The sequence below is a fragment of the Acomys minous genome, assembly GCF_964271855.1.
Source record: "Acomys minous genome assembly, chromosome: 2".
NCBI classification, from domain to species: Eukaryota; Metazoa; Chordata; class Mammalia; order Rodentia; family Muridae; genus Acomys; species Acomys minous.
Window position 1 is genome coordinate 129,224,199 of NC_140484.1, and position 15,313 is coordinate 129,239,511.

The following is a 15,313-nucleotide window of genomic DNA, read 5'->3' on the forward strand; positions in this document are numbered from 1 at the left end:
ATAAAACGGGGCACGGTTGTGCACAGTTGTTATGCCAAGGTGGAGACAGGAGGATACAAAACTCAGGGCTATCCTCCACTATATGGCAAATTCAAGGTCAGCTTGGCCTACTTGAGTCCTTGTCTCAAATAATGTGTGTGTGTGTATGCGTTCAGGTGGGTCTTGGTTCACCAGAGTCTTGCCCCTGGGCTCTGTAGCATGAAGCCATCCCTACGTTCAGCTCTCCCTCTCTTCTCTCCTAGAATCTGTGGATAACTGCCCCAGCAACTGCTATGGTAACGGCGACTGCATCTCCGGGACCTGCCACTGCTTCCTGGGTTTTCTGGGCCCTGACTGTGGCCGAGGTGAGCAGTTACTATTTCCCAGACCTACTGGGCACACTTCTCAGAGGGAGCTTAGGACCCACGGCGCCTCCTGACATACCTAGAAAGGGCTGCAAGAGCACGTCTGATCAGCTGTTGTTAACCAGCTATGGACAACACACAGTGATTGCTCAGGACTGGGAGGGTCGTGTTCCTTTCAGGGCAGCGAGGGGTCCTCTGAAAACATGATTCCCGCTTTAAAGAGACTGTCTGGCCTGTGGGTGGGACGCATACGGAGCCGCTCCACTTCCGTAAATACAAGCAGCACCTCAGCTAAAATGCCGGCACCAAGTCCCTCACTTGGAAGCCTGGCGTCTCCTCCCTCTTGTACCCTAATGCTACCTTCAGCGTATACAGGGCTATATACAACAACTCCTGAGATAATCCGAAGGCTACCCGAGACCTACTGGGTGCTTCTGGCCTTCAGTTTTGTTCACCACAGGAAAACCAAAATGACCCCTTGTCGGGGGTTTCTCCTTCTCTCTTCCAGAAGCCTCTGGCTTTATGTCTGTTTAGTAGTTTGTGCTGTGTTTACTCCACTGACAGGGCCTGGACCAGCTGTTTGAAAGCATCCTTGTGATACCTAAAACAGAAGCAGCAAGGCTAAGTGTGGGTTTCTAGGCAGGAAGAAGGTCACACAGAAAGCTATAGAGAAGAGATGGGGTTGTGGAGTTCAAGAACAGAAGGCAGAGATTATTTCCTAGGGGCCAAGGGAACGGCACCCTACAAATCCTACCGAGTGTAGCGCTGGGGACTCTGCCTACTTTACCTAATGTGAAATAGTCTTGCATTTGAGCCAGCCAAGCTGGCAGCCCAGGGAAGCTCAGTGACCATTGCCTTCTAAGTGCTCTAAAAAGAAGAGACGCCAGGTGGGGCACAGCGAAGGTGATGCAGAGAGAGAGCTGAGTCATCCTTCTACAGAGACTTGCTCTCTCATCCCGTGCTTCCTTCAGGTTAAGAGTCGTGTATAAAACAGCCTTATTGCATCTCAGTAAGGCAGGTGAGTGCTTACACCACAATGCAATATAAATTCATCTTTAGATAGTGTCCTTCATAGATGGTCACAAAACCTTTATGCTAAAGGCAGAAGGGGAAAATACTTCAAAGGGCTAAGTAGGGCTCAGCTCTTCTCTTGAAGGGCTGTGGTGTGAGGGGCTGGAATGGGGGCCTGAAAGGCAAGGGAAGTGGAGACTTGCCAGGGTTAAAGGCAACCGTTTGTGGTGTTGCCGTGGCAGGGGGTGGGGTGACAATAGAGTGTTGTGAGAAAGAGAGTGTTGGAGGGGATGATGTAGGCAGCCAGGGGCCCCAGATACAGTCTCTTCCAGCGATAACACGAAACAGATGACAGCTTTGTGTCTCCAGCTCCTGGTAGCTATGGCACTTCATCTGAATCTGAGGAGCCTGGAGAAACCAGTAGCACACAGCTTGACGGACACTGGCCTATGCATCACACACCTTCACTTCCAGCTCCAGAGGTGCTGAAGCTGGAATGAAGGGAAGCAGATGATGGGTACACAGCAGTGCTTACTACCAATCAGCTGATGATGCTGTCAGCCAAGCTGAGGGGAGAAGGGAACAGAGCCCAATTGTAGGTTTCCTGGAGGTGATTTACCCAGGCTTTTGGCCCTGTCTCTCCAGCCTCCTGCCCCGTGCTGTGCAGTGGGAATGGCCAGTACATGAAGGGCAGATGCCTGTGCCACAGCGGCTGGAAGGGTGCCGAGTGTGACGTGCCTACCAACCAGTGCATCGACGTGGCCTGCAGCAGCCATGGCACCTGCATCATGGGCACCTGCATCTGCAACCCTGGCTACAAGGGTGAGAGCTGCGAGGAAGGTAAGAGTCACGCACAGGCTGCCTCTGAGGTAGAGGCCAGCAGACAATCTGGGACGGCTTCCTAAGATTCAGGTTTTGAAATCGGCTGTACCTCTGAGTCCTGGCTCAGTCTCCTCCTCCGTAAGTGAGGCTACCTTCCTCAGGGGGCCACCGTGAGGACTGAATTAAATAGCTCATTTCAAGTACTTAGCTCACTGGGTGACACCTGGTAAATGCTCCATAAATGTGGCTCTTATATTAGTCGCATTATTCTGGGGACGGTCAGGCTTCACTCTCCTTACCGCATCCAGGGTTGGGAAATGGATGGGCTTCCCCATTTGCAGGTGATGGTCAATGTACGCAATTTACTACCACCCAGCGCTTTGCCTCCTTCCCCAGTGGGAGGGAGAGGTTCCTAGGAAGGGCTTGTCTTCTAAACCCATGTAGTATTTAACAGAGAGCCTTCACACACAGCACCATTCTCTCTTAAAAGAGAGAAAGTGAACAGGCCTAAAGTAGGTAGCCAGGCCGGATTAATGTCTGAAAGGCATTTCCCGTCTCGGTTACAAACAGCCCTCCAGTGAGGCAGAGAGTCCTGGTGCAGACCCCTCGGCTTAGGGGATGATGGTAACTGTTGAGAGAGGACAGCAGCCTCCAGAACACAAGGGCCTGGCTCTTCTTACTTGGAGCTCTGTTTTCCCTTGAGATGGAGACCCTGTGCAGCAGAGGGAAAAGAGGAGAGTCCTATTAGACAAGTGGGCTGGTCCACCTGAGCAGAGCGTATGTGGTATTTCCCAGACAGATGGACACTGCACAGTACCCCAGAGCTGTGGGATAGTTTTCAAAGAGAAAAAAAATTAGCATTTACAACTTTGATTTACGTTATCTATTTGAGATGAAGTGTTTTTCTTCCCGCTCTGCTTTTTGAAGAGGGGGGGGGACTGATTTCTTTTGTTATTTTTCTCTGCTAAAACATGCTTGCACAGTCTCATGTTTATAATAATGTTTTGAGGGGGGGCCTACATCCTTCTCACCGTCTTCCCTGGGCCCTGCTGCTAACGGGTTTCCCCTGTTTCTAGAACATCAGCTAACAAGCTTACTTTTTTCTCTCCTTCTTTTTCTCTTCTGAAGTTTATGGCTCCATATTTTTTAAAGCCTGAAAGGAGCCAAGGGTGGGACGCTGGAAGGGAACCAGGGGAGGGGCAGGAGAGCACAAACTCAGATCTTTTTTTTTTTTTTTTTTTTTTTTTTGGTAGTGAAAAGTGAGATGCTGCAATTTCAGTCCTAAAGGGCACCTAATGGCTCATGTGGTGAAGCGTGGAACATTTTTGGGGTCAGGGAAGCCTGTGCTTGCAGCCTGGCAGTGTGGGCGCCATCATTCATTAATGAGCTAAACTTCTGCGGAGACTTTTGGCTCTTTGAAAGAGGGAAAGGGGACAGTCTGGCCTGCCTTCTAGAAGGAATCTAAATCAAGTCAGCCCACCTCCCAGACACCGCCTCTCTCCCAGGCATGCTACATTACACATAGCTCCACGAGGCTGTCTCAGTGTGCAGGAAGAAGACAGCTTTATCCCTTCTTGGAGCTCCTGTCACCCAGAGACCCAGGAGGGGCAGAGCCAGGCCACTCAAAGCCTCTTTGGCAGAATACTACTGTGGTACAGATCCCAGCCCTCGGTTGAGGATCAGGGCTCAAAGCCAATGCCATTCAGCAAGTTCCTCAACTCTAGCACAGGTTCCAGGGGCTACCTTGTCCCTGTCAGGCAGACTTCTGTGAGGCTCCAGTGCTTGCCAAGTCACCTGGAGACACAAAAACCAGCTGTCTTTAGAAGACACGGTCTCTTATTAGCACCCCCTAGCCTTTATTCTACTGAGATTGGGATTCCCTTTCCTGGATTCTGGGTCCCTCTGTAGAAGAACAAACCTGTACAAGTACAAGTACATTTCACCAAAACTGATACCTTTCCAGCCTGCAAGCTAGCATTGAATATGTACAGGAGGCCACACTGAAGGCTCTATAGGGTCCTCAGAGAGACAGGGTCAACCCAAAGCTGGGGCCAGGCACTCACGGGTCGGGAAATGCTGTCCCTAGGTCTCTGGCTATGAATCGCTGAGTTGATTCCTGTGGAGTTAGAAAGCTCTCTGGACCCAGGGAATTACCATAGTAGCCTAATGGGCTGGAATAATCCTTCTGAGGTTCCGGGATCTAAGGCCCGTCACGAGAATTTATCACTGGTGTTGTCTTTATTATTTTTAATTATCAGAACTTCGGCAGGTCATGCTTTAGCCGTTACTAAACGGTGTCTGGAGACCACAAGGGACGAGTCATTTGCCTTCATTGGGCTTTATTAATTCCCCACATGGTCCTGTTTCTTTCCATGTTTTGATTCGGTTTCTATTTTTAAACCACTTCATGTGTTTATGAGCGCGTATAGGCACAAATGTATTTTTGAACCACTCAGATTATAAGAGAAAATAGCAAGCGATCTAGACAGGAGAGAGAGGCTGAAATGTAAATTCCTTCTGTGCTGCCTTGGAAAACTTATTTAACAGAAATAATAGATTAAGTAGAGCTACATAAAATGCTTAACAGCAAAACGTAGCACAGATGAGCATCTAAATAAATGACAACTTTTGCTACTGTCATTACTGTGATTTTAGCACCTAGTTACTCCTCGCCCCTGGCCTTCTCACTTACTGTTGCGACTGCCAAGTAAAACTCCTTTTAAAACTAAGATGATAAAAGAGCACTCTCCGCAGACTGGTCCTCAAATCAAATGTCCCAGAGTTCTCTTTCTGTAAAGTCTCAGCCCCTTTGTGCCTGTGACCCTTTTATACCCAGACCAGGTTTCTTGGCCTTTGGTATAAAAGTCAAATATTCTGGATTATAAATGAAATGACTTAGTACACCTAAATGGCTGAGTTGTAGATAAGCCTATAGTGTACACAAGCCTCCCTGCTCAAGTTCTTGAGAGGATGGAAAAATAACTGTTCATATAGTATCTTCATTGCCACTGTCACTGGTCCGTTGTGCCAACGTGATAGATGGGGATTGTTGGCCATGTCTGTTTCATAGTTGGAAAGCTCAGAGCTTCCATTTAATGATGTATCTTATGAAGACAAGAAGGCAGATAGTACAGAAAGTCACTCAATATCTTTCTCCTTATGTGCATGTTCACATACATGTACACACACACACACACACACACACACATGCTTACACGCACACATATGCATGAATGAGTGTGCTCACACATACATATCAGAGAAAAATCCTTTCTGGTGGAATTTATTTATGTGACCTGGCATAAATTATTATTACCCTTCTGAGCCTCAGTTTCCCCATCTGAGGCTCTTCCTCTCTCTTTGCAGTTTTTGCACACATGGGAGGCTCTGGGTGCTGTGCTGACACCTGATAAATGTTTATACTTAGTTCACTTCACAAGCCAAAGGGCAGGGACTTGTAGCCATGTTTTACAGGTGAGGAAACAATCTTGGAGAACTGGGAACTCAGGCCTACTATTCACTGACGTCCTGTTCTTTACCGTACCCGTGACCTTCCCAAATGGACAGGCCACTTTAACGGTGTTGCCCTTCCCAGGAGCCTCGCTCTGCTGTTCCAATGTTCACTGTGCCATCTTCCTTCCATGTCACAGTGGACTGCATGGACCCCACATGTTCCAGCCGGGGTGTCTGTGTGAGAGGAGAGTGCCACTGCTCCGTGGGATGGGGAGGCACCAACTGCGAGACACCCAGGGCCACGTGCTTGGACCAGTGCTCAGGCCACGGGACCTTCCTCCCAGACACTGGGCTTTGCAACTGTGACCCAAGCTGGACTGGACACGACTGTTCTATTGGTAAATATGGGGGAAAGGGTTTTGCCTGGGTGGAGGGAGGGATGGACTGTTACATGCAGCGCACTCAGGCCTGGTGAGTGGTGAGTGGTGTGGCCCTGCTCTCTGGCACCTAACTGTGGACTCCTCGTGTCATGGACGCATTTTTTCTTCCTAGCCCTTCCCTTCTAGTATTTGGTGCCTCTCCTTGTGGTGAGCAGGTAATTCAAAACTTACATCTTTCCCTTGGTCAGCCTTGGGATTCTAAGCAGTGTTGTACTGGTCATGTTTGTATACTTCTAACCAGAACAATGAGAGAATGAATTGAAGGAGGAAAGAGTCATCTTTGATCATAGTTTAAGAGGATCTGGTCTGCCATCAAGAGGGTGCTTTACCTCATGATGGCAGAGAAACAGAGCAGGAGACAGGAGGGAGATACTCACAGGATGTGCCCACAGTTGATGACTTGCCTGGTTGCTGTGATAAAATACCTGACAAGCCATTTCGAGGAAGAAAGGTTTATTCTGACTTATAATTCGAGAGAATTCATTCCATTGTAGGGTATAAGATATAGCTGCAGGAGGTTGGCTGGAGGGCCACATTATTATCACAGTCAGGAAGCCTAAACAGGAAGTGGAGAGCAGGCTACACCCTCAAGGACCATCCCCAATGGCACATTGCTGCTGTTAAGGCTGACCCTCTCAGAGTCCCCACAATCTTCCCCAAGCAGTACCACCAGCCATGGGCATAGAACGCCTATGGCAGACACTTCACATTAAAGCCACCACAGTGACCTGCTACCTCCAGCTGCGTCCCACCTCTCAAAGCCTCTAGAACATCTCCAAGTAGCATGATCAACCGAGGGCAGAGTGTGCAACAATAGCGGGTGTCATTTATCTAGGCTGGCAGTGGCTCCTAGGGTTCGAGATGTATTTCACTGAGACTTGTCCGCTGCAAGGCCATAAGGGGTCCTAGGAGAGCTGCAGGAAATAGGGGTCATGGGGAAGCACCTGCCCCCACCATGCTGTTCTTTTAGTTTCATGCTTTGCTCAGAATGAAAGATAAACTCCGTGTGGACTTTAGGGGCCTCTGAAAGCTGCCCTCAATTTCTTTCTGGCTTAGTGCTATACTGGACAGTAATTGTCGTGGATGTGGTATAGCAAATATGTCTGTTAGTGAAGACATAGGCCTGACCTGCTTTACTTGCTTGGTAAAGATGGAAGGAAGGAAGGAAGGATGGATGGATGGATGGATGGATGGATGGATGGGTGGGTGGATGGATGGATGGGTGGATGGATGGGTGGATGGATGGATGGATGGATGGATGGATATATGAGTGGACAGGCACATGACTGGGGCATCTGGTTCTACACAGGGTAATGCTGTTGGCACCCTTCTCTCTATAAACACCTCTGCTTAGACTCTCCCAAGATGAGGATTTAATGAGAACATGTGTAAACCACCTCGCATTGACAGTAGGTTGTATTCACACCTAACAACTCATTTAATCCATACAAAGCCCTTGGGAGAAAGCAATAAGTACCCCCTTCCAATTCACACCACACTTTAACACACCTACTGTGTGAAAGGTGCTTTTTAAAAAAATCAGATGGGATGGAGAGATTTAAAAAAAAAAAAGATCTGCCTTGTTAGTATGTACATTCTGGGAAGTGGGGAAGAGAGACTTACCTCAAATCACTGTCCAACCACTCCATACTGTTAAAGTTCAAATCAGCTCATTATGATGTGGATTAACAGTTCTGATCATGGTCAAGAGAGATGGCTATGACCTTTTTCAAAAATGAGACCTGTGCAGCATTTGTGCCTTAGAATACCTTGAGTTACCTTTCCTGCTGAATGGAGAATTGCTGTTCAATGCACAGTTTAAATTGGACTTTTATCCCTGTTTGCAAAGCTCACGTAAAGACATGATTGTGAGCACAGATGTACAGAGTCTCGGGAATAATTCTCTTTATATAGCTCTGTTTATTGCAATATAATAAATGGTCCTCTTAAAGCAACGCTGCCTTGTATTGTTCATTATGTGGCTGAAAAGCTAATTTACAATGGGTCTATAACCCGAGCCTTGCACTGTTAATCCCCAATGAAATTCCACAGCCTGGGAGGAGGCAGGGGTAGCTTTGGCTGAGCTTTTTTGAGTACTCTTCAGTTGGAAGCAAAAACAATGATGACAAAACCACTAGAAAGGGGGCTAGAGAGATGGCTCAGTAGGCAAACGCTGTGCAAGCATGCGGATCTGAAGTCAATCCCCAGCACTCATGTAAAACGCCAGGTGCTTCATTACGTCTCTATAGCGCCAGCCTGGGTAGAGGGGGTGTAGACAGGTGAACCTCAGGGGCTCTCTAGCCAGCCAACGCAACAGAATCAGTAAGCTCCAGGCTCAGTAAGAAATCTTGCCTTGAAAATAAACTTTGAAAGCAATCAAGGGAGAAAGCCAATATTGATCTCTGGCCTCTGTATGTATTCACATGCTTATGAGTGTGGGCACCAGCACCACACATGTGCACACCCACACAAACTCTCCTCTCTCTCTCTCTCTCTCTCTCTCTCTCTCTCTCTCTCTCTCTCTCACACACACACACACACACACACACACACACACACACACACACACCTCTGAAAAGGACTTTGAATGGATTTGTTGATCTCATCCTTCTTAGTCGTAGGTCTTCACGGCCATTGCTGATATCAGCCATGTGTGGAAACTCATGTAAAAAGACAAAGGAGCGTCTCATGCTGGCAGGAGATCCTGAAGAAGATAGACCTGGGTTCAAATCCTGACCATACTACTTACTAATTATAAGTTTAGACCAATTACATCATCCCTTTAAGCCAAAATAAATGGGGATAATGATCGTGCCTACTTCTTCTGGGGAATATTTATTAAGATAATGTTAAAGAGAGCTTAGCATGCAACTTGGCCCATGGTATGTGCTCAGTAAATGTTATTGCTTGTTATGATTTGATTAAGACACCCATTGGAGAAAGTACCTGATATTCACAAAGACAACTGATAGCAAAGCATGAGGGAAGCTGCAATGTACCTCTTAGAAGTATGCACTGCTGTCTTTAAGTCTCTAGCCTGTGACTGACTAAATGGCCCTGTGGCTGTTGCCAGAGCAGGAATTTAAAGAGGACCACTGACTTAGTTATAGTCACCCTTTGTAATAGCAATGACATGCTGTGTTTGTTGAGTGCCACACCAAGGTATCTCACGTAGGAACACACACACACACACAGATGCACACATACAAACACACATACTAACTCACACACACACAGATGCATACACACTCACAGATGCACACACACAAACACACATACTAACTCATACACACTTACCCAGATGCGCGCGCACACACACACACACACACACACACACACACACACACACACACACACGCATGCACAGGCACAGGCACACACACAGAGCCATGGAAGATAGAGATGGTGGTGAGCACAGACAGAACCTCTGTATGCCCGTGAAAGTCCTGGGGTGGCTGTTACTCACCTAAGGCACACTGGTGAGTAAGGAGGTGAGAGTCAGACACCAGGCCTGGGTTCAGGTCTATCTTCTTATCACCCTGTGCTATCACTTCAGCTCTGGACGCCACTGGTTCCAGACTAGCTGTGCGACAACGGCAGGGTACTTATCTTTATTTCAGTTTCCTTGTCTGAAAATATACAGAGGTACCAATACATATCTTAGTGGGATATGTCACCATTAAATTAAGTCATTTTTGCACACACACAGCAGTGATCATCACCGACTAAACACGTGATCTCTCTTCCAAGGGTATTTTCACTGAGAGGAGCCATTCAAAAGCTATTAGTAAAAGCAAGCACAAGATGCCTCATTGACTGGACCCACTCCAGCCAAGAAACTTGTCTTCCAGGGACCTCAACAGAGCTGTGGCCTCTGTTCAAGAGCTCTCGTGGGAAGCTTTATTCCCCATGAGCAGCTTCAGCAAGTGGCTTAGCCCCTTCAAGCCTCAGTTTCCCCCTACATTCAATTACCTCACAGACCCGGCACAGTGCTGCCTGTGTCATCTGTGATGCCTGACACCGGGCACATGAGGTAGGCACAGATACTGCCCTGTCTTCATCAGGAGCCGCAGGTCAGTGGGCTCAGCCTGAGCAATCCTCTTATCATCAGCAGTGCAGACTGTAGGTTGATGGGTAGGCAAAGATGGCCGGGTCTGCCACCTCCTAGGAGAAAAAGTCTGTCTCTCCTCCGTGATATAAGTATCTGGCGCCAAGAACCGGATTCCGTGAAGGTAGCTTAAAGCAGCACACCCAATAATGAAATGTGAGCTGACAGGGTCCTCAGCACTTTTGTGAGGTCTGTGGAGACAGTAAAGTCAGATCTTACACAAGCATTTACTCAGGCCCCTGCCTCCCAGCACCCTGGCTTCCGGTCTCATCTCAGAAACTTCTCCTCCGATCCAGCCCCATCCACACAGCCTTCCTTCCCGCCAAGCCAGACAAGGTAACTGGAGACAGAGTCTCAGAGGCCACAAGGCCCAAGCTCTCACCTGCAGCACACCCCTGACTTCATCTCTGGGCCGAACAGTATGCCACTGAGTCAGTGGTTTGGAATATTGGTGCTGATGCTCAGGGGATGTTATCTCCACCCATGTTTTAAAGAAAAGAAAGACTTTAGGAGGACAAATGACTTGTCCAGCTTAGTGACAGAGTTTACATTAAAGCTGGGCCCTCTGCATCTAAGTCTTCAGCTCTTGTCTTAGACACTGTTTCTATTAAAATGAGGTGTCCTTGCCAGTATCTTGCCTTTCTTTATGACAAGCAGTAATATAAAACGTTAATTTTCAAAGCCATCTATTTCTTTGTGCTTCCGGCACACCTGCCATTGAGCTGCATGATCGGTAGCTGTTAAGTGGGCCAGGATTCCTAAGCTCCCTGTAAAGGTAGTTGTGATATTGAGTGTGACATTGGTTGTCCACTTGGCAGGATCTAGAACAGTCGTGAAGATGAATCTCCGGGTACAGCCGCAAGGGAGTTCCTAGTCTAGGTCATCTGCCCTCCCTGCTCAAGGGCAGTGCCACTCAATGGGCCGGGCTTTCCAGACTGCGTAAAAGGGGGAAAGCGGTCTGAGCAGCAGCAAACATGGCTCTGTGCTTCCCGAGTGAAGATGCTGTGACTAGCTGCCTTTAGGCCACCGCTAGCATAACTTCCCCAAACATAACGGACTGAACCTTTGAACCATGGGCCAAATTAACCCCTTCCTGCCTTTGGGTAGATTGTTTTGTTTTGTGAACAAAATAAATCGTAAATACAGTCGTGCTGCTGTTGTTAACATTGCTGGATGAGGAAACATCAAGGTTAGAGGGATTGCACCAGCATCCATGCCCTGCTGCTTAGTGAGTGGCAAACACCAGCCAGATCTGAGTGCTGTGTGGCCTTTCTTAAGTATAGTAAATCAGTCTTGTAGCACTGTGACAAAACACCTGAGAGACAACCATGTAAGAAAGAGTGAGGCTTAGTTTTGGCTCACAGTTTTTGGAAGTTCAGTCCATGGTCTCTTGGCCCCGCTGCCTTTGAACCTGTGTCAAGGCAGCACACTGTGGTCGGAGCAGGAGCTGCTCTGTTATGGCTACTGAGAAGTGAAGGAAAGAGGGGGAAATGCCAGGGTACCATTCATTACTCTCTTCCAAGATACGCCCCAAGTAAACTAACTTATCTGTACTTAGTCCCACATAAGAAAAGTGCCTGATAGTGCCACAGGCTGATGACTAATTTTTAAATATATGACCTTTTGGGGGCTTTTGGGGGGCATCCAGATGCAAAGCATAGTATTAAGCCCAGAGGTAATATGATCTCTGTCTTGCAGTCCTGTCATGCATGTCTCTCAAGACAAACTATGAACATCATGAGGTTAGGGTCCGTCTATCGGTATCCCCAATACAAGGACAGACAGACCGTAGGGTCTCATGATTTGAATGACCTAACCAGAGAATGATCAAAATAAGTGTAACAGCCCTCAAGCCCCCCATAAAAACGGGGGGGGGTGTGCTACAGCTGAAGCTTCCCAGGAAGACCCCAGCATCATCAGAAGGATGTTTGCACTGTCTCGGGGCTCCTCTCCAAGGGTTTTACTCCCCCTTTCTTTCCACGTCCACTCACTCTATAGAATGCATTTCTGTCACAGTCCAGACCTCATTCATTTTGGTCCCCCATAGCCTCCTGGACGAGGAGCTGCATTGGCTCACTCCTTCCCAGCCACCCCCTTAGTGGCTCCCACCCAGAGCCGGCACGCTGCGTGTCTGTGCCCGGCCTCCACTCCAAGCGCTTTAGCTAGTTTTTCTTTTCCTCAGAATAGAAGGGGGAGGAAATTTAACCTCCCTAACCCGGTCCTTAAAATCAGCAAAGCTGACTTTTCTTTCAGAGTCTACCGGCTTCTAAAGCCAATTCAGGCTCCTTGGCCTTTTCTAGGCACCAGTTGCCTCAGGCCAGGTTTTTCTTGGTTTTTCATTCTCACTCTCTCCCCAGAACCTCTCTTCCAAGCCGCATGAACTGGGTCCTCATCCCACGGCTCGGCAAGCTCTCTCCCCCATCTTATCTTCTATGAATGTCGCTGTATTTTATCCCTCTGGGTTGCTGGCTCAAAGAAGCGGCACATAGCAGAGAATTCTCGCCTATACAGTGCTCGTGCTAGTAGTTTATGATTCTTATCATTTTGTTGTACTTGGGTTTCATGGAGTCACAGGTGGAGACGCATGGGAGGTTGAGTGACACGGGTGTGAAGGCAGCATGTGCCATCAGTAAAGCTGGAGTAGGACCAGGCTGCGTGGGCAAGCCTCGGGTTATTCATTAGCACTCCTAATAATAACTCACATCACAAGACTATTTTCCAAATTAGCTTTTGTACATGTGCATAAACTGCCTAGTATGGTGGCTGGCATTCAGTAAGCACTTAATAAAGGAAACATGAGTATATTTTTATTATGCATAAATAGGTCTAAATTAGCCAAGCAGTTCTTTTTTTAAAAAAAAAAGTTTTATTTACTTACTTATTGTATGTATACTCTATCTGCATATAGAGCCCGCATGCCAGACAAGGGCATCGGATCCCATTATAGATGGTTATGAGCCATCATGTGGTTGCTGGGAATTGAACTCAGGACCTCTGGATGAGCAGCCAGTGCTCTTAACCACTGAGCCATCTCTCCAGCCCCAGCCAAAGTGGTTCTTAACCCCAAACAGATTCAAGTTTGGAGAAGAGTCCTCACATTGGCATCAGCCTCCTCTCTGAACAGTGGCTGGACTCCCTGCCAGGTCTCCATAGACAGCATTACAGAGGAGCCTGCACCCAACCCAGAGAACTGCACACATTCCTGTCACTCTTTCCCATGTGTCCTGTGTGCTGGCTAAGTATCTGAGAGCCATGCTATCCCCTCAAGTACGGGTCCCCATGCACACAGCCTGCTAAGAACCCTAGCTGGTACGCATATGATAGGTTTGGGACCATAGAGGTTAGACAGTGATGAAATTCTTGGAGATGACCAGAAAGGTCATTGTCAAGAAATTTTGAGAACTATTAGGAGAAGGGAACTGAATACAGGCTACCTGGCACCCAAGACAGAAACCATATGGGCAGCAGCAGAGAGCCCTCTATGAGGCTGATGGGAGAGCTGTTCCACCATCTCACCAGAGAGGAGCACTGGGGTAGAGAGACCAGCCAGCGAAGCTGCAGCACAGGCAGGGTCCAACTCTAGGGGCTCACTGAATGAACACCTCACCAAAAATTTCGGATTAGAGTCCAGGGAAACTGGTCAGACATCAAAGTGTTTGCCACATAAACATAAAGACTCAAGTCCAAGTGCCAGCACACATAAAAAGCTAAGTGTGGCAGCCTGCACATGTCACCCTCATATTGGAGAGGCAGAGACAGGTGCTTCTCTCGGGGCTGTCCAGCCAGCCAGCCAAACCTAATTGGCTAGGCTAACCTAAGCCAGATCTCAGTGAGAGAACTTGTCTTAAAAAAAAAAAAAAACAAGGCAAAGATCTCCTAAGGCCTTCTGCTTCCACACATGCATGCACATACATGTACTTATACATACTTGTACTCAGATGCACACACACACACTTATACCAGCACACATGCACACAAAATCCTGCATTAAGTTTTTTCAATGAACCTGGATACTTTCATGTTCAGAATCTGCCTCAAGCTACTTTCTTTGCTCTCAGATCTACCTGGCCCAGGTTCTTTCTGAATTTGGGTAGAGACATTCCAGAATTCAGATCCAGATCCTCTGAGCTTCCTTTCTCTCCTCTCTCTCTCTCTCTCTCTCTCTCTCTCTCTCTCTCTCTCTCTCTCTCTCTCTCTCCCCCTCTCCCCTTCCTTACAAAAAGTAAAAGAAAGAAAGAAAGGAAATCACAAAGCATGTAAAAGAACAATAAGAATTGGATAGATTGGATTGATAAGAAACTAAAAGCTCTGTATTAAATTAAGTCACAATTGACAGCAAATTGAACCAAATGCTTAAAAAATAAGCTGAAAGTAGCATCAGGGTTAAGAAAAATTAAAGCTCTGAACAGAGCCATTGCATTAGTGCTAAGTTTCGAAAATGGTAATTCGATTTTATTTACGAGGCAAAATATAATTACATTTAAATTTGAGGGAAGAGAATTTAATTCTTATTAATGACAGAAAGATGGAATGAGATGCTTTAATGCCAGAAAAAAATTGTCTGATGTTCATGGATGGTAGAGAAAATTAGATTCGGCGTTGAGCACTCTCCCCTGTTACAAGTCTCATATGTGTAGCCAGAATTGTTCTCTCTCTCTCTGAGAAACATTACCTTCTCAGCCCAGAAAGCACAGTGCCGACAGCCAATTAAACATCAAAAGGAAACGATCGGGCCGGCTTATTTCTGTAAAGGTATGTTACGAGACGGGAACTCAAGGTTAGAATTTCACCAGAGGAATACTATCCATTGAGACTTGACATTTCCCATACCCCTTCCCGAAGCCAGTGACAGCCTAACACTCAAAGTTCAGAATAATAAATAGCTGAGAGATTGACATCAGTGCAGAGGAGTGGGGTGGAGGGGGAGGCAGGGAAGAGGCCACCAGTTGGCTGGGAAGTACCAGAGGTTTAGACAGAACGAGATGGTCAGTCCCAGCACTTCATCAAAGACTGGAAAATTGAGCCCAGACAGGCACACCGCTAAATACTGCCAGAGTTAAAGGTTGATAAAGCAAGAGCTGGCAGCTTTGTAATTTAGCAGAATTTCCCTCGACAGCCCTGGAACATTTTCTATC

General features: G+C 47.3%; 1 protein-coding gene across 12 annotated transcripts in view; it reads left to right on the forward strand.

The window, feature by feature from the left end:
* The window catches only part of TENM4 (teneurin transmembrane protein 4), a 720,654-nt gene that overhangs the window by 580,931 nt on the left and 124,410 nt on the right, over positions 1 to 15,313 (forward strand). For all 12 annotated transcript variants that reach the window (XM_084773614.1, XM_084773618.1, XM_084773619.1 and 9 more), the window contains 3 exons: positions 243 to 344; positions 2,001 to 2,195; positions 5,828 to 6,028. In XM_084773614.1, the coding sequence (XP_084629740.1) occupies positions 243 to 344; positions 2,001 to 2,195; positions 5,828 to 6,028 (498 nt within the window). The remainder of the gene's footprint in view (positions 1 to 242; positions 345 to 2,000; positions 2,196 to 5,827; positions 6,029 to 15,313) is intronic.